A 23,423-nucleotide genomic window follows, 5' to 3' on the forward strand; every position below is an offset into this window, starting at 1 on the left:
TGTATAAGAGACAGACCCTGGGCAAGTCACTTGACCCCCATTGCCCACCCTTACCAATCTCTCACCTATGAGACAATACACCGAAGTACAAGAGTTAAAATAAAAAAACAAAAAAACAAAAAAACTTACCCTTTTAAGTACTACACTAGCTGCATGACATAAGTTTTTGGTTTTGGGCCTATCATTGACAGTTTTTTTCTGATGAAATTTTCTTTGGTTTCTATGACTTGATCTTTTACCTACTATTTGTTTAGTGTGACTTACTGCACTGCAGTCATTTAAGGAGTTTTGTCACATGTTTATGCCTCAATATATGCTCAGTTTTTGTAAAGGCACAGTTCATATCTGAAAAATAATGTGAATTCCTTTATTTTCTCATTCAATAATATATAGAGATTTATCATCTTTAAATTTTACAGTTATTAAGGTCTTTAATGATTTTTTTAATTTATTTTATCTCACAGAGGCGCACCCCTCCCCACCTATTTATTTATTTTTAGGGTATTTCCCCATGGTTACATGATTCATGTTCTCTCCCTTCCCTCTTTTCTTCCCCTCTCCCTGAGCTGACAAACAGTTCCACTGGTTTATACATATCTTATTTACTCAAAATCTATTTCCATATCATTGGCTTTTTGTTTTTAAAGGATATAATGGTTTTAAAATTTTTAACTGCTACATAAATACTAGTCTTCATGATGGTGATGTTTTGGGCACAGACTGCCTACCTGTGTACTGATCTGGCCCTTTCTTGGTTGGCAGTTTGGTTGCAGGCTGAATGCTAGACTGGCTTTGGTTCCTGCTGGATGTTTGACTTACCACTGCCCTCCTCTAGGCACTGTACCCTTTATCTTGGTGCTGTTCAGACTCCCTAGTAATCCTCTCCCCTTTTGTAGCTGGGACTTGAGATGAGAGCTGGTGCAGGATTTGCTCTATCTCTTGCTATAGAATGTGGCTGCTCATGCTTTTTGCTAAACCTGGTGTGTCTTTACTCTCAATTTCCACAGGATTCTAACAATCGTTTTGTACAGTCCTGGACTAGGTAGAATTTATGCCTGATTCTTTTTGGTTTTCTTATTGCTCTTTAACTTACAGTATTAGGTTATTGTTAATTTTTTTCTTAGATTCTGGGCTACTCTAGGTCTTAACGTGCTGCCATCTTCCTACAGTCCTTTATTATGGTCTTTTTATATTTTATTCCTTCAATTCCCAGGAATTGTATTTAGAGAGATTTTTGTAACATATAATCCGTAATTGTAGTTGTTCAAGGGATATTGTTGAGTATGTCACATGCAGTTGTCCATGTGCTTTATGTGTTTCAGTTTTGACTACTCAGTGAGATTTTTTAGTAAAGAAAAGAACCAACACCCCTGAGTTTTCTGTATTCCCCCCTTTTCCCAGCTCTCACATAGAGTAGTAAACAAGAACCTTCACATAGAGTAGTAAATAAGAACCTTGTTAAACACCTAGTATTATTACATAGTCTTCATGGACTATTAAGTAATGGTATGAAAAAATGTTTCAGCAAACATAAATTAGTTTCTTGGAGAGTATTTCTAAAACTTGATACATTTAACTATCTGATTTAGTCTAGAGGTTCACAGGTTTCCTACTTTTTAAAAAGAATATATGGGAATAAAGATAGTTTTAAATTGATGTCTGTAAATAAACTTGAGAGTCATAGTTGTGATACTAATTGCTGGTAAGTGGAAAGCTTAAAATAAAAAGCTGTAAGAAGTACAGGGTAAATACTTAAATTCAAGTGCTTATGATACATAAAATATGGTTCATAACTAGTTAAAAACACATAGGATTTTTTAACTTTAGCTGCTTATAATGTTTATGGGGATATTAAACTTGGTGTCTGCTATTTACAGAATGGGAGAAGAATCTTATAATTCTTAGAAACTGAAAATGACAAATATAAGAAATGATCGAATTTATATTTTAAAATTTTGTTGTGAATTGTGTAGGTGTAAATGCATAGTAAAGATGTAACTTGATATCTGGAGTTTTTTCTTTTCTCTGTGTTCAATACTAGGAACCCCTGAATAGTACTTCCAAAGGATAATTCTTGAAGTGAATCAAGTTAGAAAAATGTAATGCACTCCACTTTTATTTCTTATTGAGGCTTCAAAAAATATGTCAGAGCATTTCATTCTTAGGGATATTGTTTAAAGTACTACTTGTAGCACAAATGAAAAATCAATTTAGCCTCCTCATCTTCAGCATCCTCATAACACAGTAGACTTTACAATACTAGTGAGGGAATCTTATGATTGGAGTAGTACGTTACATGTCAAGAATTCATTATGCAACATTGTGGATGCTGTAGGTCTATTGGTATTGGACATTTTATACTGTCTCAAGTTTGTAGTCAGTTACTCAACTAAAAGCACTTAAATAAAATCAAAAGTGGGGAAACTTGGCCTTTAAAAGCAGAAAGTGTATTAGGGATGTTGAAATTTGTAATTATTTTTATGAAATAACTTTATTTTGAATTTTAGGTGCACCTTATCATTTATTAGGAGAATTTTTTTCAAACTAATTTGAAATTATGTTGAAATGAAATTATGTTGAGTCAAATATTAGTATAATATTAGTTCATATAACCTGAATACTAGGCAGTATGGTATTTTGGGGGGGGGTAGTTGTGTGTGTGTGTGTGTGTGTGTGTGTACACATGTACCTCCAGTTTCATACATTTAGAACTGAAAGGGACTTCAAGAGGAAGCTAGTCCAGTCCCTTCATTTAAAAAAAAAAATCCTTTTTCTTTTCTAATTTTTTTAAAGTAAAGGCTCAGCAAGATAAAGTGACTTATCCACAGTCCCAGAGGTAGCCAGTGGTAGGGTAGAGTGAACTGGCCTTGAAATCCTGGCCCTCTGACTGCATATCCAGTGTTCTCTCCATTGCATTATGTTGTATACAATTCTAGAAATAAGAAAGAGTCTTTGGGGAAAAAATGTCTGCTTTTAATTTAAAGACTACATCATTTTTACCTTGCAAAATGGAAAATTATGCAGGGGGTTAATTAGGTTTGAGTTTCTGCAAATTTTATTTCTTCAAATATTACTTTAGAAAAATTCTTAAGACAGGATATGATAAAAAAATTAAAATTGAGGTAATATTAAAAAGTTGGTTTGAAAAGAAAATTAACAGTATGGACTTCTGTCATGTACCAACAACTTAAAAGTTTGAATAGTAAAATTAGTTTCTATTTTATATAACTTTAAAAAGTTTTAGAAATATTATTTAAAATTTTAGAAATTGCCATATTAACATCAAGATCCTCTAAGAAACATTGGAATTTAAGAGTACCTGTGTTTCCCCCCCCTATTATTGCATCGTTGTTTCAGAAATTGATCTACAATGACTTCTTAAACATCAGTGTCTTCATCTTTAAAATGAGAGGTTTGGACTACATGGCCTCTGAATTCCCTTCCAACTCTATATCTTTGTTCCCATGACTTGAAGGGTAAAATACATTCTTTAGCAGGGCATTTGCTAAATAATAAATAGAATGATTTAAATACAACTATTTAGTTATGTTTTATTCTTTTAGCTAATCTAATGAGAGAAAACAAATTTAAAAGAAAGGCAGATTCTGGTATGTTTTCCCATAATCTCAGAAATGTTGAGAGTATTGCATGAATTGATACTATTTCAATCATTTGTCAAGATGGTTAAATGTATTCTTCCATCAATCCTTTTATTTAGAATGTTGGCCCCTATTTAGTTCTCAGTTACTTCTATTTAAAAGTAGCCTGAGGGACAGTTGGGTGACTCAGTGTATTGAGAGGTAGACCTAGAGATAGGAGGTCCTGGGTTTAATTCTGGTCTCAGACACTTTCTAGCTATGTGATTCTGGGTAAATCATGTGACCCACATTCCCTTACTGTTCTTTTGCCTTGGGACCAGTACCTAGTATTGATTCTATGGTGAATATTAAAGATTTTAAGAAACAAAAATAAAAATAGCCTTTTAAAACTTAACCATCATAACCCTCCTTCCACCATAAATGGACATGGAGAAAGTTTTAGAGATAAATCCCAGAGGAGGATTTCAAGGAACAAAGTTTCAAGACAATATGACACCTCTTGAATCTGAGTTTCAGAGCGTTTACTGAATTTGATTTAAATTCCATTAACAGTCCTTAAACATACTGCTGTGTAATTATGACCGTAAAGCAAGTTTGACCCTGGAGAAACTACTGCCCTTCTTTCTTTGTGGGGCATTATAGTTGTGGAATACTGCATATACTATTAAGCTATTTGGGGGGGGGGGGGTTGTTGAATTGCCATTTGTCTCTTTTTTACTTTTTGTTATAATAGGTAGCTAAGTTGGTAGAGGAGATAAGGAGGAAGTGGAAGTATGTATTTGGAAATGAAGATGATGTAAAAACAGAAAGCCTAAACAAATTTTAAAATAGTCATTTCTTAAAACATCATAAGCATTCATACTGAAATGTAGAAAATACAAAAGCACATTCAAATGACATAAATATTGTCCATGTGGGATTACTTACGTTTCTTTTATTTTTCTTTTTTTTTTTTAATGGATTAAGAAAATTTTTCCATGGCTACATGATTCATGTTCCTTCCCTCCCCTCCTGTCACCCCCTCCCATAGCTAATGCGCAATTCCACTAGATTTTACATGAGTTTCTTCTACTTTCTATCATTACTGCAAATAATTAAACATAGACTAAAAAAAAAAACCTGGCTAACCTGGTATCTGGTTTCATATTTCTAATATTTAACAACTTTTGATAATTGTTCATTTAAACTGATCTAAATTTTAAATTCTCTATTAATCAAGAGATTATTACTAAATCTTCTCTTTGTATATAACACAGAGACCAAATTTTGGCACTTAAAATAGATATACAGGTCAAATCCCATTATAGTAAAATGGCCTATAAAATAAAAAATTTCTGAGATCACATCCTGGGAATAATTTGTTAGAAGCAACTTTTTTCTTTTAAAAAAAAATAAAAATTCTAGAAAACTTGAATTTTATTGTAATGGTATTTGACACCTAATAAATGCTAGAGCATTTATAAGCATATATAGCATATATAAACAAATTTCAAAGTTTCCAATGTTTAAAAAATGTTTGTTCTGTTTCTAAGATTGTATAATAATTGTTTTAAGTTTTAGATTATAAAGTTCTATAAAACATCTTGTGTTACTCTATAATTCTCAAATGCTAAAGAGAGGACCCAAGCATATGTGAGCAAATTTAAGATTTTTAACTTTTAAAAAATGTTTTCCTGTTTCCAGGATAAGAGATAATTGTTTTAAGTTTTAGATTATAAATATCTTTAAAGCATTTTGTTACTTTATAATTCTCCAGGGTACAAATTTAAGATTTTTAACATTTAAAAAATGTTTTCCTGTTTCCAGGATGAGAGATAATTGTTTTAAGTTTTAGATTATGAATATCTTTAAAACATTTTGTTACTTTATAATTCTCCAGGGTATCTAATGCAATGCTCTTGACACAGGAAACACTAAACAAATGCTGTTGGCTGGTATAAGTTTGGTAAGGAAAGTGCCTGAAATTGTTGACCAAAGGGGAAAAAAAATAAGCCAAAAATTTAGATATTTGTGGTATTCAATTGTTCACATTATTCCAGCCATTTGAGAGTTTAAGCATGTGATCCACAAGTTGTACTTATTATTGGCCTTTTTATTAAAGAATTTGTTTACTCTTTTTCAGTATTAATTTTAAAGATCCACAATTTGCTGAAGATTACATTTTTAAAGCGACAGTGCTACCAGGAGCAAGGTAATGTAATTTTTTTTTTAAAACTAGGTTATTTCATAACAGTAATGCACTTGCATATAACAAAAATGTTTACTTTTCAAATGTTCAGAAAGCCTGCCACTGTACTCAAACCTGGCGACTGGGAAAAATCTAGCAATGGACGACAATGGAGACCGCAGCTTGGCTTTAACCGAGACCGAAGGCCAGTTCACTTAGATCAGTCAGCATTTAGGACACTTGGGTAAGTGATTATTCTCCATTTGCTTATATAATTTTCTTCCCCCAAATCTCTTTACCAGAAAATCATAAACTAATCTTGACAGAGTACAGTCATTCTTAAATGTATACAAGTGTATACAAGAGTCATTTCAAATATAACCTTGAAAACTGATGGAATACAATCTAAATCCTTAGTGGAAGACTATAAATTCATATGTTCAAGTCTTCAGTTTTTTTTTTTTCATGAAACTTCCAGATTTGCTTATTTGTTCTGGTTTTTCTTTCATCTATTAAATTGATTGAACTGTCTAGAATCAGTTGCTATATTGTAATTTTTATGATTAGAATAAAAGGGAAGCAAATTCTTTCAAAAGATAGCAATATTCTGTAACTTTGTGATTCATTACATCTATCAATGTATATATTCATCAATCAATGTAAGGTGTAGGAGATAGCTGAGAAGCCACAGTCCCAGGGTGACTTTTTATAGATTTTATTAGTCTAATAGAACAGAGGAGAGTGACTAAGGTATACAATGCATCAGTCAACCTTTAAATCTTGATTATGTTCTTATTGTATGCTAGGCACTCTTCTGGGGTACAAAGACAAGAGATAAAAGGTTCCTGTCTTCAAGAAGCTTATGTAGAATTGGATGTATTAGTATGTACATATACAAAATAAATATAGACAAGATAATTTGGGAGCCTAGAGAAAGCAGTTGGGTAATATCAAGAAAGGTCTCCTATATAAGGTGGCCCTTGAAGTAAGATTTGAAAGAAACTAAAGCTTTCAGCAGGCAGAGGGTGAAAGGAGTGGACATTGCAGCCATGGGAATGTGTTGAGGGTAAAGGATGGTAGGTAGCTTTTTCAAAGACAAAGAGCGAGGAGATATGGTGTCATTTAAGTATTAACCAGAAAGCTATTTTGACTGGACTGTTTGGGGGAGTGATGTATGTCAGGAGGCTAGAAAACTAGATTGGAAATGGGTTGAAAAGGTTCTTAAGAGTTTATATTTGACCCTTGAGCTAGATAGGGAACTACTGGTGTTTATCGAGTTGGGGGGTGTGTGTGGATATAATCAGATCTGTACATTAGTCTAATCACGCGGGCAACTGCAGAAAATGGATAGGAGTGGAAGATGCTTGAGGCAGGGAAACTAATTAGGAAGCTATTTCAATAGATAAGGAAAGAGTTTATGAGGGCTGGTGTTGTATGAGTTGTATGAGTTGGAGAAAGGGGGATGGATGTGAGAGATACTGTAGAAGAGTAATCCATGAGACTTATAATAAGGTCATAGGATCATAGATTTAGAGCAGGAAAGGACCTTAGAAATCATCTTGACCACACTTTTTATAGATGAGGGAACTAAGGCCTATAAAAGCTTAAGTGACTTGAGCAAGGTCACCATATATGTTGAAAATAAAATTTCCTAATTTTAAATGGTTTTTTTTTTTGGGGGGGGTTTTTTGCGCACATTATAGTCATGTCATGCCAAGAGGTCCAGGAGGTGGACCTTACAGCAATGCCGCACCACCTGGAAATTACCAGGGAAATATATACAGGCCAATGATAAGAGGACAAACCCAGATTCCAAAGCTTATGTCAAGTAAGTTATTACTTTCTTCCACTATTTTATTTTAAAATTGAAAGTGAAATTTTCTTTAGCATAATAATTTTACTATTGTCTAGTGGTGACAAATTTGTACTTAAAATATTATTAATATTAGATGGTAATTTTTAAGGGCCTATTTTACAGATACCATTTTTGGTATTTGTAATCTTAAGAGTTTTGGCACATATTATATGTATAGTTACTTTTAAGTAAGCTTATATTTGATTTGCTTTTTTTTCTTTTAATATTAAAATTGACGTGTTTTTAAAGGTAGTAAAAAGATGATTTTTCTTTTCCTTCTATCAAAAAAAAATAGTAATGACATCTATTGGTAGCTGTAGTCCTAATAAAATTTTTTTACTTTTATTTTTTAACCACTTATAGCTTCCTTTTTAAAGTTTTATATTTTTCCGTATACAGAAATTGTTTGGGCCAGCATATAAAATTAAGAAGTTTATTTGGATTGTTCTTTGGATTTCACATTGTGATATGATAAAATGTAATTTTAAGAAATGTCAAAGTATTCACTACAATAGAAATTCTGTTTTCCCCCATTTCTGACTACCTTACTGTGGTTTTAATCCCATGTGTTGTCTAGGCCTGTTAATATTCTTATTTTCACTTTCTTGGGTTCCCTGGTTTTTCACTGTTTCTAAAAATCTTTATGCTGGTTCACTAGTACTTCACAAACACACTCCGAAGAGGCTGTGTGTGTGATAAATTTTAAATATTTTACACTTTTATTATTGCAACAACAAAAATATGTGACAGGAAAGAAATCCCCTTATAAGGGGGATGGTCCTCTTGGCCCTCTTATCTACGTTTTACAAATTTGAAGCTTGCTATGTGATTCTTAGAATATCCTGTGGTCTGATAGTAAGGGTTCAACCACATATAGAAATTTTTTCCATGTAATAATGTTTTTTTTTAAAAATGGCACAGTGGATCTCAACATGGAAGAATCCTCTAGACTTCAAAAGGTAACAGTATATTTATAAAACTTGTTTAAGAGTATTTTAGGTAGATAAAAATAATGGCAAGACTACCATGATAAATGGAGAAAGAGTAGTTAGAAAATAAGTTTCATTATGAATTTTTACTATATATACCATGTCTGTTCCTTTTTCAGGAAATACGTTAAATTTTAATTTGACTTATGGTACATGGCACAGTGGGAAGGAAAGTGTAAGGGTTCTTATTTAGGGCTACTTTAGGGACTAGCTCTAGTGACAATAGTAATTTCTCAAAATCTCAGAAAATATCAGTTCTGAGTATTTCTGCCTTTTTACTTAATGACATATGTCAAGACAGATAAAATAACCTGTGATTCTTTGGTTAAGAGAGATAGTACTATCACCTAGAAAGAAACTTATTTTACCATAGAGGGGACCCAGTATAATTTTGGGATTATAAAAGCATTAGATCTCTGGATCAAAAGGTATGGTTCATTTGGTAATTTTTTTAGCTGTTTGCAACTTGGTTTTCAGAATGCCTAGATTCATAGCACCACCAACAGAGTATTTAGTATTTTGCTTTCCCAGAGCCCTTTAACATTCACTATTTCAATCTTTTGAAATTTTTGCCAGTTTTTTAGGTGTGAGGCATTTCTCTTATTTCAATATTAGTGATTTGGCATAATCCTTGATATGGTTGCTAATAGTTTCCTTAATCTGTAAAATGGGATAATAATAGTACCTTCCTCACAGAGATGTATGGATCAAGTGAGATAACATATGTAAAGTTCTTTACAAACTTTAAAGCACTATATAAGTACTAGTTCTTTTGGGAACTTAAACTTTTTTCATTATGAGGAGGAAGAGGGAAATGGTGTGGTAGCTGAAAAAGATGTAGATTGTTTGAGGGGATATTTTTCTTAGAACAAATGAGACCTTTAGCCTTCTTGTAGACAGATGAGTAAAGGCTAATGAAGAAAAGATTGAAGATCTCTTTAAAAAAGAGATAAAACTTTTTGAAATGCTGTATCAGAAGAAAAAGGAGAGTCAAAAGTCTTTATTTAGGGTGAATGAAAGGGAAGGAGGATGGAACAAACATTTATTTAACCCTTATTCTGTGCTAAGAGCATTGTGCCAAGCTCTTGACAAATATTATCTCATTTGAGACTATAACTGACAACATAGAAAGCAGAACCACTTGTTTCTTATTTTAATTCTGTTTTCTCTGCAAAGGAGAATGATCTTAATAGAATAAAAATGACAAAGATAGTTGCCTCACAAGATAAGTAGTGTGTGAACAACAGGTTGACTTTATTGAGTCCTGTAAGAACTGACAGATATGATTGGTAAAGCCATTCCCAGCAATATTTGAAAGGTCATGGGTGAGGTACGCAATATTGTGTCATATATTGGAGAAAGGCAGATATCTTGAATGGAAAGAGAACAAAGACTAGGCCGACAAGCTTGAATTTGAGGCCCAGAAAGGCCTATAATGACTCATTAAAGAAATGGTTGAAGAATATCTAGAAAAAGAAGTAACAATTATAAAAAGGCAATATAGTTTCATCAAGAATAGAATATATGATGCTAACCTAATTTCTGTTTTTGACAGGACTGTTAAATTAATCAAAGAGGGGGATGCTGTGGATATTGCTTACTTTAGATTTTAGCAAAGCTTTTGATAAGGTATCTACATGATTTGTAAAGTACATGGAGGGATTAGTCAATTATACAGTGAGATTGATTTAGAGGTATTTGGGTGGCCTAACACAAAAGCTAGTTTTTGATGGTTCATTTTCATTTTGGCAAGAGACTTACAATAAAACATCCCTAGGCCTTGTTTTGGGCCTGGTGAACTTTTTGAATTTGCACATTACCCAAAACTTTGAGATAGCCAACACACTAAATGACAAGGCTTGAATGTCATAAGATGAAATACAATAAAGATAAACATAAAATATTGCAATTGCTTACAAAAAATCAACTTTGCGTCTATAAGATGGGATGGATCCATGATTTGGTAAATGTTAGAATATTATGTTCAGTTCTAGACACAATGTAATACCATTGTGTAAGGCATCTGGTTAAATTGAGACTGTCCAGAGGAGGATAACCAATATGGTGAAAGACCTTGAATCCATGTCATAGGAAGATCATTTGAAGGAACTCTAATTATTTATCTAGATATTTAGAATAGAGAATAGAAAGCTTCATTCTAGTGAGTGAGAGCCTGATTATTCAGGAGGCTAGAGCCAGATGGTGACTTTCAAAGTCAAACAGGGATTGGTTTTATCCTAGGCACAAGAGGGGGCTACTGGAACTTCTCAACCAGAGGAATAATATGGTCAGACCTATGATTTCATATGATCACTTTTGTAGTTGTGTAGTTGTTTTGAGTATGGATTGTGCATGTGTGTACACACATGCGTGTTTAAGAATGTAAACATCTTTGACCTTCCATTTGGTGGATACAGTGTTAGCTAGTATCTATTAATGTTTATTATAACTAAATATTATGTATTTCCCTTCTTAACTCTTTGAATAATTATAATCTGAGAGATGGAAGGTGCCTCAGAGGTCATCTTGTCCAAACAATACCTGTATCCAAAAAAAAAATCCAAATCCTGTGCTTTAAGGATCCTCTCCTGGAAGAGAATCACTACCACATACTTATTTGTCACTTATATTCACTTTGGGATACCTTTTTTATTTAGGAAGTTTAGTTTTTCCTCATATCACACTAGATTTACTTTTTGGAATTTCTTCTCACCAGGTTATGTAAGGGCTGAAAAATAGCCGGTGAGCAGGTATAAAGTCATACATTTAGAGGGAAATGGTCCCAGAAGTAGGGGGATGTTGAATTCTGATTTAAGGAAGAAATTATAGGAGTTGTCACATATTCCTACAAACAGTCCATTGTTTTTTTACTATATTCAGTGGTAAACAGAAAACATTGTACTGCTAGGGAAAATCTGCAATACTTTGACACTTCTGGTGACCATATTTCAGCAAAGACAAAGATAAAGTGAAGAGAAAATTTAAATGATGAATGTATCTGGTTCACTACATTGTCATTATAGACTCTTAAACATTCATATTTAAATCTAGAGACAAAGACAGAGAAAGTAGATTATTGAAACTATAGAACAAGTTCAGTACTGACTTACTTAACTATAGTGTTTCAAAAATAGTACTTTTAAGATAGGATTCCAAATGATGGTATTAATTGGAAAGAATAGTGTTATATAAAAGAAGTGTTTTGATACATTAATTGCTGTTAATTTGGTGATAGATTATAAAGGAAGCTAGAGGTATTTAGGGAGACCTAATCTTTTGGGGTTAGTATAGTAATAATTGGCATTTATTTAATGCTTTAAGGGTTGCGAAGTACTTTACATGCATTATCTTAAATGAGATGTAAAATGCTTTCAAACCTTAAAGCACTATATAAATATTAACTATTTGCTATTATCTCATTTGAGCCTCCCAGCAATCCGATGAGGTAGGTACTATAGGTATTATTATCCCTATTTTACAGATGAGGAAACTGAGACTCAGAGAGGTTGTCCATGGTGATGCAACTAGTAAGTATCAGAAATGGGACATGAACTTGGGTTTTTCCTGACTTCAGGTCCAATACCCTCTCCCCTGTGCCACATTGTGTCTTTTAATGAAAAGCAGCCATGCCATCTCACAAACCATTCCTTTGTTCCCCAGCTAAAGATAAAATACTGGGACACCGTGGACATTTAAGTCTAATATTGTATTTTGTATATTTGTATTTTTTGTATATTTGTATTTGTATATTTGTAACACTGAACTGTACCCAGTTAAATAAAATGAGACATGCTCAATTTTAAGGAAAGGAAATTCCTTGATTTGTGATTTCTCAGTGTTAGACATCTTTACTTAATAATATTACTTTTTTTCCTAACATTCATTTTGAGGTTCCTGTGACCTGAATTTTTTTTCCCAGATAGATACTATATAGATAGATATTTCTTAAATTAAGGATAGTGATAGGGACTAGGTCTGTAATTTCACTGGTAAAAAGAAACTCCCTAATGAGTAAATTCTTCTGCTGCTGAAGGTTTGCAACTTCTCTGTAACTTAACGCTCAAGATTGATGCCAAGATCAGAAACAGAACTTTTTACTGGTAAAATTACTTTTTTATCCCTATTTGAGTTATTTTCCACTCATCCCAACTTAATTTTGCTGATTTCAGATTAATTAGTGTATATGACACTTGTTTTTAAAAGCACACCAATTCCTAACATCAATACATCTTTAAGTCTACTTTATTCTTAAACATTCCACCATTACCCTACTCCCATTCCTTGTTACTTCCCCCAATTTGTATTTTACTCTTGAGTTTTGTGATTCAGATTATGTTTATATCTCATTAGCCATGTGTTTTTTTACATCATTATATAAAAAGCAGCTTTCTTTATAAATATAGTTAATTCGAAAGTAATTACATATTTTAAATTTAGAAAATAGCATGGTGCTTTACATGGAAAAGATAATTTTTTTACCCATTTAGGTTTTTCTATCGCACGATAGATCATTTTAAGGAAATGTCTAATATAAATTTGTCAGTCTTTTTAAAATACCTTTAATATTATAGTTTTAGGGGGTTTGTATATAATATAAAATTGTGCTCAAGAAGGGCAGTTCGGTCAATCAAGCTACCACCTCTTTTTCAAGTGTCTGCTCTGGGTGTTTCTTATTTTTGTTCTCTGATTTGACTTTGATGTGCCAATTTTCAGCTGATGAATAATTGTCCCTGTGCTGATAACTTGTTGGAGTCAAGTATAGTCTCCAGTATTCATTGTGAATGGCATATTTGGTTTTTGCAATCTCTAGTATCTGATTTGTGACTTTAATTTTAAGTCAGTAAACTTGTCAATTAACTGCATTTGAAAAGTGATTTTTGATTAATGCAATCAGTAAACATGGAATCTTTCCTTTGATTGCTACACTGATTAGGTAAATTGTCACTTGAGAAGCTATTGAAGAAGCCTTGGTGAATATGGCCTTATAGTGCTAGAAAATGGCTAACTTTTCAAAAACCAAAAGAAAATATTAACTGTCATTTTTCCTCTCCTGTCTGAACCTTTCTGAAGTGCAATTCACTGTCTCACCATGTTTTTTTCTCCCTCTCAAATTGATCTTCTGTCAAAGCCATACAAATGAATGGTAATAAGTTTGTTTTAAATTCTACTTCATTACTCATAAGACTGGATATTTCTGCTTATGAATACTTAAGGACTATATATGTTCCTCAGAGCTGCATAAAGAGATTTGATTAAAGGTAGCCTTGGCTTTTTCTTTTTTCTTTTGGATTAGAGAAGGCTATTTAATAACTCTGAGGTAGAATGTTTTTAAGTGTAGCCTTTATATGTTTTCTGGAATTTTCGCAAAAGTTTTTGTGTTTGAAAATGTTTATTTTATTAGGAAACTTATTTATTTGGAAATCTAAATATTTCCAAAGAAAAACGCGTGTAGCTAGATTGGGGAAGGAGAGGACACAGAAAATAACTGACAACTTTTCTAACTCATCAAAACCTTGTCAATGCAAATTGTGCAGGTAGTTTAGAGCAAGGACAATTAACCTGAAAATGGGGGAGAAAAACCTTTCATAATCATTTTTCAATATAATTGATCATCTTTGTGACCCTGTGTACCAGATGGTGAAAGGTCCATGACATCAAAAAGGTTAAGAATCCCTGCTCTTTGGGGTAGTAAAGGGTATGGTATGCTTAGTAAACTTTACTCTTAAACACCTTCAATTAGGCATTTATTTTTAAGATACACTAGTAAATATATGGTGTTTGGTGGTATTTTGCAGTTTTGTTATATTTGTAGGAGATGGTATTTTTTCTGCCTTTTATCATTTTTTAATTTATACTTTAATTTCATGAACTATGTTGTAGATTTTCTTAATATTTCTGTCAGACCTTTAAAAATCGTCAAGACTCCCAGTTCTATGTCTTATAATCATAGATTTTGAAATAGAAAGAATGCTTCTCTCTGAGTTCTCCTTCCACTTGTTTGATCCTTTTATGGATCATCATTCAGGTCATACCCTCCAACTGTGAGTTTTCCAAGACTTTTTTCCTTGGTCTCTATATCTACTATTGCTTGGTGATCTCTTCAGGTACCATGAATTTGATTATCATCTCTCTCTATTGATGATTCCAGGATCTGCTTAACTAGTCATAACTTCTTTCTTGATCTCTCCGAAGATCCAATCAGTTATCAAGCAAGTCCTTTTGATTTTACTTGCATAACTTCTCTCTTATATATATATATATATATATATATATATTTTTTTTTTTTTTTTTCCTTTCTTTCTTGATGCTTCTACCTTCCAGGTACATACACTTCCTCATTGTTTCGTGCCAAAACTATAGAAATGGCCTGCTGGTTGGTCTCTGCCTCAAGTCTCTTCTCTTTCCAGTCTATCCTCTATCACACCTATAATCAAATATAATATTCTGTTATTTATAGCCAGAGTCGGTCCTACCTTTAGTCTTCTTAAATATTACTAAACTCTTATCTGGTCTGCAGTCCTGTTTGATACTGGCCTTCTTCCTGTTCCTCAGACACAACACTATTTCCTGACTTGAGGATTTTCCCTGACTGTCCCCTTCATCTTCACTTTCTGCCTTCTCTAGCTTTCTTCAGATCTCATCTAACATTCTGCCTTCTAAGGAAAGGAATCCTTGCCCATCCCTCTTTAATACCTTGTGCAATATTGGCAAAGATGTGGTTTGTGTGCCTCAGCATGCCCGAGGGGAGTGCTCTGTTCCCCTTCTCCAATGTGCCTGTGGATAGTGTTCACATGCCCCTCCTCTTCACCCAACAGCCCAATGCAAGCACTTCCTCCACTGTCTGGGGTAATGTGGGGGGACTCACAGACAGCTTGAAGGTGTAGTTTTGGGCATGTGATCTCTAAAAAGTTTGCCAGCACTGGTCTAGTGCCATTTGTCTTATTATCTCCAATTTTTCCTATATATATGTTACCTCTGGATAGTTGTTTGCATGTTATCCTCTTCCATTAGACTATTAGATCCTTGGGAGCAAGGTGCCCCCTACCCTCTTCTTTGTATTCCTAGTGATTAGCATAGTGCCTGGCACACGGTAGGTATTTGTTAATAACTTGAACTATTTTGTCCACTCCAATTCCCCCTCCTCATTTTTATAGATGTCAAAATTGAAACTCAAAAGGTTATACAACTTCTACAGGTCTTACAGTTAGTGATTATCACAGGTGAAATTTGAACATAAGTCTTCCTGACATCAAGTCTAGCACTCAGTTCTCTAGGTCACCATGTCTCTGGAAGCTTTTACAGATACCCAAGAAATAAACATTTATGATCTTTATCATGTAACATATAAAATTAATCACAAAATTCCTAAATGTAAATGGGTATATTGGCAGCAGCAAATCAGTGACTTCTGTAGAAGAAACCAATATATGGGTCAAAATGGAAACAAGCTACATTTCTTTTTGTCATTTATTGATATTTGTATTATGTATATTTGTATTCAAACTAAACAGTTCTTCTAGGAGCAGTGACTTGTCTCTTTACTATCATCTTTGTAAGAATACTTGGCAAAATGCTTTCCTCTGCAAGTAATCTATTGGTATTTAATATATTTACTAGGTGACACTATGGAGTCAGGAATACTTATTTTCCCGAGTTCAGATCTGGCCTCAGACACTTACTAGCTATATGTGACCCTGAACTAGTCACTTACTAGCTAGTCACTGAATTTGCCTCAATTTCCTCATCTGCAAAATGAACTGTAAAAGGAAGTAGCAAACCACTACAACATCTTTGCTAAGAATACTCCAAATGGAATCATGAAGAGTCAGACATGATTTTAAAAAAAAAAAACAAAAAAAAACAATTTACTCTTTACATAGAGCAGGAATTCTTAACCTAAGGTCTCTGATCTTTCCATTCTTTAATAGTTTGATGACTACATTTCAAATATAATTATTTTCCTTTGATTCTATGCATTTCAAAATATTTTAAGAAGGGGTCTACCACAGGCTTGAATAGACTGTTAAGAGGGTTCCATGGTACAAAAACCATTAAGAATTCCTCACATGGGAGAATCAAAGCTAATTGACATTTTCTGTCATGAGATGAATATATGTTGGAAAGTTCCTTATTAACATCTTGCAGAAGAGTCTTGCTTCATGAAATGCATAACTAAAATATTTTAATGTGTTCTATACCATCTTAATTTGCCAACAGATTTTTAACCAAGCCAGTTTTTCTTGAGTTATATATTTTAGAGGACAAAAGCATAATGACCTTCCTTTTCAATCTCAGCTTTTTAAAGAAAAGTTTCTTGGCAAATCATTCAATCACTAAAGTCTATTCACCTCTTCTAGGTGCCTATCTTAATTTTAGCTTTGTTCTTAATATGAGAGATATTATGAGCACAAATTGGTCCAAGTGTTTTGTTAGTGGAGACTAGAATTTGACCAGACTAGAGTATCTGTCAAAGATCCAGTGATAAAATATTAAATATAATACATGATCTTGATAAATATGCCCTTTTAGATTTTCAGGAGAAACATGTCATGCTGGTCAAATGATGGCTTTTCTTTTTAAAAAGCTCTTAACAGTTTTATGGCATTCAATCACCATTTTCCTACTGATGCTCCCAGTAAAACTGAAGCTGTAAAAATTTTTTTTTTGTGTTTTCTTCCTATTTCCTATATATATGGTGACTATCTTTCTGGATGTCACTGCTTATTTATGAAAATTGGAAAACATTCTTGGTTGGCAAATAAAAATATCCTAATAGAACATACTGATCATTCTTCATTATTCTCCTCTGGAAAGAACTTGCTTTAATTTGAGAACTTCCGTTCTACTTTTGGTCACTAAATGAATGCCGTGTTTAATTCAAATTAGAGGTGGATAATTTCTCCTATTAACTATTTGGGTTCAGATTTGGATTTAGTTTTGAAATAACACAAAAAAGGACAAGACTCAGAATTCTAACTGGTATCAGTAATAGAAAAATCTGCTTGCACTAAATTTTTTACTCTACCATACTTGCTTGGAATAAGGAAAGGGGGAAAAGTCACTTGTCTTTGTAGTCCAAATTTAACAACATGAAAATTTCAGATTTGGCTTTGCTCAAGCCTGGTCCACAATTTCTATTTTGTCCATATTTAGAAAGCTCTCTTCAATCTTGCATGCTTATCTTGTGTTTTGATTGGAAAGAAGCCCAAGGTAGAAGTAGCAGAACCACTGAAGATCAAAATTAATGTGAGCCTGGAGAATACTTTGAAAGTAAAAGCACCTGCCGTATGCCATCCCTCTCCTTTGTCTTGTGTTGTCTTTTTCCATTTCCCATAATTTTAGAACATTTTGTCAAAAAAGGATGGGATTTCCCTTTTTTTCCTTTAAAAAAAAAAAGATAAAGATTCTAGTTCTCTTAATATCTATATTGCATATGTGGTTTGAGAAAAAGAACATAGTTGTAGCTTCTGTTTTCCTTAAAATGTGAGCCTGAATACATTATGTTAAACCTTGTTGTCAGTTGCATATTGCCAGTTTTAACAGGGTGTTAACTATCAACACAATGCTCTCATTAGACAACTTCTGGAACCAGCTGTTTTAATTAGGTCACACTTAAATGCCATTGAAGATCATCAAAGATGTCACTGAAACTGAAGCTTTTGATTGATACACAATTTGCTGAGTGCTGTGAACTGACCAGGGAGCTATTGATTAGTTGTTTCTTTCATCCTGTTTACTGGTCAATTTGTTTAGAAGAACAGCAGTCATTTAATTGTGTTGTTAAAGCAATGTTGTTGCTAGTGCATCTTTGTGTTAGCATTGGGGTTTGACTACAAGAGAACAATAGAAAAGTGGGTGGTCTTTTCATTTTAATTTCTTCGCATTTTACTGCCATGTGTTTGAGAGAGATTTTATGGTCCCTTAATGTAATGATATCTAGGTAGATCAGCTTTTTTTTCATTTTCACATGCCAAAGGGAGGATTTCAGATTAGTAAACTTTTTTTTTATTTATTCTTATTTTGCATGTTAGCAGAAATAACCAGCCCTGACCCAAACAAGAGACTTAAATAATTTATTTTGCCCATCATGTTGAATGCAAATATTACGCTTTTAGAATTCTTGAAGTATTGATTTATTTATGTTTTATTCAGTGTCTATTATCTCCCATATTTTTTCCCTGTTATTTCAAAATGTACATTTTAGCGATGATTTGTGTTTGTGTTTCTTTTTTAAACCTTTTGTTTTAAATTCTCCATCCATTTTATAGATATGAGACCACATGATTCCTGGAGAGGTCCCACTCCCCTTTTCCATCAACCAAGATTTGACAGGTAATATTAATTTTTAACATTTTATGACCAAATTCTTTTTGGTAGAATAAAAGGGATGATTTTAGAAACTAAGGTTTTTGTGGTTTGAAATGTGATTTCTTCTAAAATATATAAGATCTACTCCCTTGTATTTATAATTTAGGAAAGTATGGTTCAAATCTTATGAAAAGAAAACATTTCACTTCAGAAATTTCAAAATTTATGAAACTGATACTTTCTTACTTTTTTGGTTCTTGCCCTTTTTATTTTATTGAAACTTTTGAAGTACCATGAAATTCACTACAGAGAGCTTAAAACTGCATTAGGTTTTGGACAGGCTAAACAAATTTCTTTTTTGGAGGGTTGTGGAACTTAATGAGGCATAACTAATGGTGTTCCACTTTTATCATTTCTGTGCTGGTAGCACAGCATTAGCACAGACCAACCATTGATTCTTGCTACAAACCTCTTGAAGTCCTAATCAGCTTCTTTGGTACAACTTTTTCAGGGCTGACAAGCCTATTGTAGGGTAGTGTCACTGTAGGTCAGTAGTTATTAGTTGCCACTGAAAACAGTTTCTTTAACTACTTAAGACTGAACTGAATTAAATGCAGAAGGGACTCAGAAGAGGATTATGGAATCTGCAGTCTAATAAGTACCATGGAATAGAAAGAATGTGACATGATTTAGTAATAAGGGATGTTTTACATGTGTTCCTTCATTGATAAGTTGTGTGCCCTTAAGTCAGACTATAAATGACAAGCTATGAATGTTATGAATAATTATATTAATATTTATGGAATACCTTGAAAAGTATAGCTTGAAGATGGATAGTTTATGTTACACATGGCAGCATCAATAAAGGCTAAGAATCAGCCTGCAATGTCTTGGTATTGTTTTCTGACTTCATTTTAGTCTTTATAATTCTAAATTCTTCTAGTGTTTTATCCCAATGAATAACTTAACATTTCACTTTTTTTAGCATTATAAACTGCTACCCCATTTGATTAACATAATTTTCATGACCACTTTTAGAAAAAAATTTTTAATGTCTATGACTGACAATCTTTAAAATGCCAACATTAGTTATATAATTCATTGCATGTTTAAAATTGAGTATTTGTGCTCTCTTTTGTATGTAGTACTTTTGTTTCTAAGTGCACCAATTAATTCCACGTGTTTCATTGCCATCTCATTTGTTCTCTCAGTATCCATTTATAGAGACACTAAATAATTTACATTAAATGTGCTGAATCCCATACACAAAACTAAAATGTTGTGTAAAAGTTTTTGTTGAGCACATTTGATTTGGATCTGATGTCTTTCTGTACATAAACCTTCCACTCAAAAATACTTTTTTCTCCTCTCTTTTCCTTATGATTCTATGTCTATCTACCTTGAAAATTATTCTTATAGCATAATTTATTAAGCATCTACTTCATCTCTGACTGCATAACTTTAGGAGCAGTTACAAAGGAAATAAAAGATCTAGTTCCTGCCTTTGAGGAACTATGTTCTATTCGTAGGATAAATTATATTTCTTCCCTTCCTCAAATAACCTTATCGGAATTTAATTTCTTCTTAGAAGGCTTTCACAGATCCCTCGTTTTGCTTTTTTAATTCTCTACCTTTTCTTCTCTTATTCTCATCAATTCTGTTTTTCCCACTTAAAACCAGTAAATAGTAATATGCTTGTTAAAACATTGAACTTATTTTTCTAACTCTAGGAAAATAATTCCTGAGGATAGTAGAGGTCTGTTACTCTCAGAATCCCCAGTTTACCATGAAAACTGATTACAGAATTAGCAAAAAATGGTGGCATATTTTTTAAGATGGAAGAAAAGTTGAAATGTGTTAAGCTAAGTTGAGTGACCTGGAATTATCATCTTAATTATATAAAAATATTTTAAAATCTTGGTTGTTGGGCAGAGCAAAAGGTGTTGGGGATGGGGGAGAAAAAAATTCAACATGGATGTGTGTTAGGTTGTTGAAGAGTGTTTAGAATAGAAGTATGTGCTCATCAAACAGTAATTTCTGTTAATATCTTCTTAATTTATTTCCTTATTTTATTCTACATTTTTAAAATGCAACTTCCTAAAATGCATTGTTAATACTAAGTCAAAGATTTTAATTGCTTTAAGAATCAGCAAATCTAATGCTGATTCCCATGGCAACTTGAACTCTGCCCCACTCTGTTTACTTGCAAATGCAGGCTTTCATTACTCGATTGCATGCAACTGGGCAAATATTACAGTAGAATTGAGCCTTTTCTATAGATTCCCCTTAACTGTTTTTTTTTCTACTTCCGTTGGTAAGTTTTATTTCTGATATGACAAAAGGTTCGCTTGTGATTAATACACATAAAGAGATCATTAAGTTACTCATGACCTGAAACTCCCTGAGAATATTAAGTATATTAGTGGAGAAAGCAAAATAAAAACATGAATTCTTAATTACATTTTCTGTTTTGCCTTGTTGTTATTTCACAGTTTTTATCAATCTTTTAAAGTAGTTTCAAAAAAGAGGGAAATTAATTTGTCACAAAATGCTTTCTAAAGGCCTAACTTTACCATATAAATAGTAAAACTACACATGAGAAGTATGTACTTTACATTGCTAGCTTTTGGTGATCAATAACTTGGGACACTTGGAGTGAGGTCGATTTTTTTTCGTTTGTTGCTATTCTTAAATAAGTAGCAAGTAGCTTGAATAATTACTATGTTAAAAATAGTAGCTTATGCTAATCTCAAAATCCTCAAGTTTATTTGCTATTTCAGAAAACATTCTTTATAAGTATTAAGACTCCCAGGGTTTACAAATGAATAGTTTTAGAATAGAATATTGACAGTTCTTTATACAAAATGAGTCCCTGAGTGACAATGAAAGAGTGCCACATGTAGCATTCCTTTTATTATTACTTTAACAATTATGACATTTCAGTATGTAATAATCCTATAAAATCACATTAACCAGAGACAAAATATGAGTTTTTAAACTATAATTATTAGTTAGAATTCAACCTATTATGAATTTTGGGGAAACATTTTAATTATTTCTCAGATCAGCAAGTTTTTCTGGAACTTGAATGAATGTTGTTATGCCAAAATTAAAAATAAATCTACAACTGACATTTATCAAAACTCAGTTGTCTTAGTAGGTGAGCCTTTTCCAGGAAATAGATTTTGTACATCACTTATCTTGTTACACTATTGTAACCTTGTTCTTTTCATTTATGCAGTGCTGTTGATATGCTTATTAAATTAGGAACAGATGATAACTCATTGCCTCGTATTTATTTGGAACAAAAACAAACTAGAAAAAGTTTAAACTTAAAAACAGTGTTGATTGTGTTTCTTTTGCATCTTGGCATGTAGAACTTGTTCTTAATTGCTTTAATTTTAGAACTATCATAACAATACAATTAATTAAATTATAGTTAAAACTACTAATCAAAAATAACTTTAGAATTATTTCACAGAGTTCTCCAAAAAGCAGTCTTTTTTTTTTCAGGCACCTTACAAGAATCATTATCCTTGATGTTAACAAAAACAAAAAAACCCTCAAAATAAAAAAAAATGAGGGATTGGGACAGAAGAGGGAAGCTGAATTCAGACTTGAGTATGTGGTTGCCAAAAGAATATTTCAGCCCAGTGAACTTTAATCTCTCTTTTTTTTTTTAAACATGGGACGTGAAATTCATCTGTTTATGGTTAAGATAAGATAAATTTATTTCACTTGGGACTGTCTGTGTGTATTGTATTTTTACTAACACCCAGATCTTCAAAAGTTTCCTAGTGAGATTTAAATTGTGACTTTTACCCAAAACAGACTGTAATAAAGGCAACCCTTTATATTATTAAAGTATTTTTTAATGCCAACTTTCTACTTTTAAACCCTTGAAGTAAATGTTCTGTAAAAACGAAAATCTTTAAGTGGGACAAAAATATCTCTAACTAGAGAATCAAGGAGGAAGTTATACATTAAATGTTGCTTGCCTTTAGAAGCTGTATCATTGCTATATCATTTTTCATGAAAATTTTTAATTAAACCATGATTTAGTACATTATACCTGTTGCTTTGTAGCCATAAAGTTAAAATAGACACTTGAAGGCAATTAAAACATTTCTTTTTGCTAGTAATCTGGGGTGACAAACTGGGTTATAATAGATGTTGAGTTTGTGTTCCCATATAAACTGTACACCAAATGTCAGTCAGTCCATGCCAATTAGTGCTTATGTTGCTAGGTCACCATGGTCAATTGAAAGCTGCATCAATAGAACTTGAAAAGGTTTCTTCCCGATCAGACCTTCTGACATATTGAGCACAATAATGGATGGGAAAAAACAGCCAAGGCCCCTACCCTAGATTCAAAATACTCAGCAGTAAGAATTCATTTGCAACCTGCAATTAACTAGAAAGAATGAACTCCAAGAAAGAGTCTGGACATTTTAGAAAATAAAGCCTCATTCTCTTGTATTGCACATGTTTATTCTTTGCATGGT

General features: G+C 32.7%; 1 protein-coding gene across 1 annotated transcript in view; it reads left to right on the forward strand.

Moving 5' to 3' along the window:
• The window catches only part of XRN2 (5'-3' exoribonuclease 2), a 106,884-nt gene that overhangs the window by 79,919 nt on the left and 3,542 nt on the right, over positions 1-23,423 (forward strand). Inside the window, exons 25-28 of the mRNA XM_044663438.1 lie at positions 5,722-5,790; positions 5,879-6,010; positions 7,470-7,594; positions 18,879-18,942. Coding sequence (XP_044519373.1) covers positions 5,722-5,790; positions 5,879-6,010; positions 7,470-7,594; positions 18,879-18,942 — 390 coding nt within the window. The remainder of the gene's footprint in view (positions 1-5,721; positions 5,791-5,878; positions 6,011-7,469; positions 7,595-18,878; positions 18,943-23,423) is intronic.

The sequence above is a fragment of the Gracilinanus agilis genome, chromosome 2, assembly GCF_016433145.1.
Source record: "Gracilinanus agilis isolate LMUSP501 chromosome 2, AgileGrace, whole genome shotgun sequence".
NCBI classification, from domain to species: Eukaryota; Metazoa; Chordata; class Mammalia; order Didelphimorphia; family Didelphidae; genus Gracilinanus; species Gracilinanus agilis.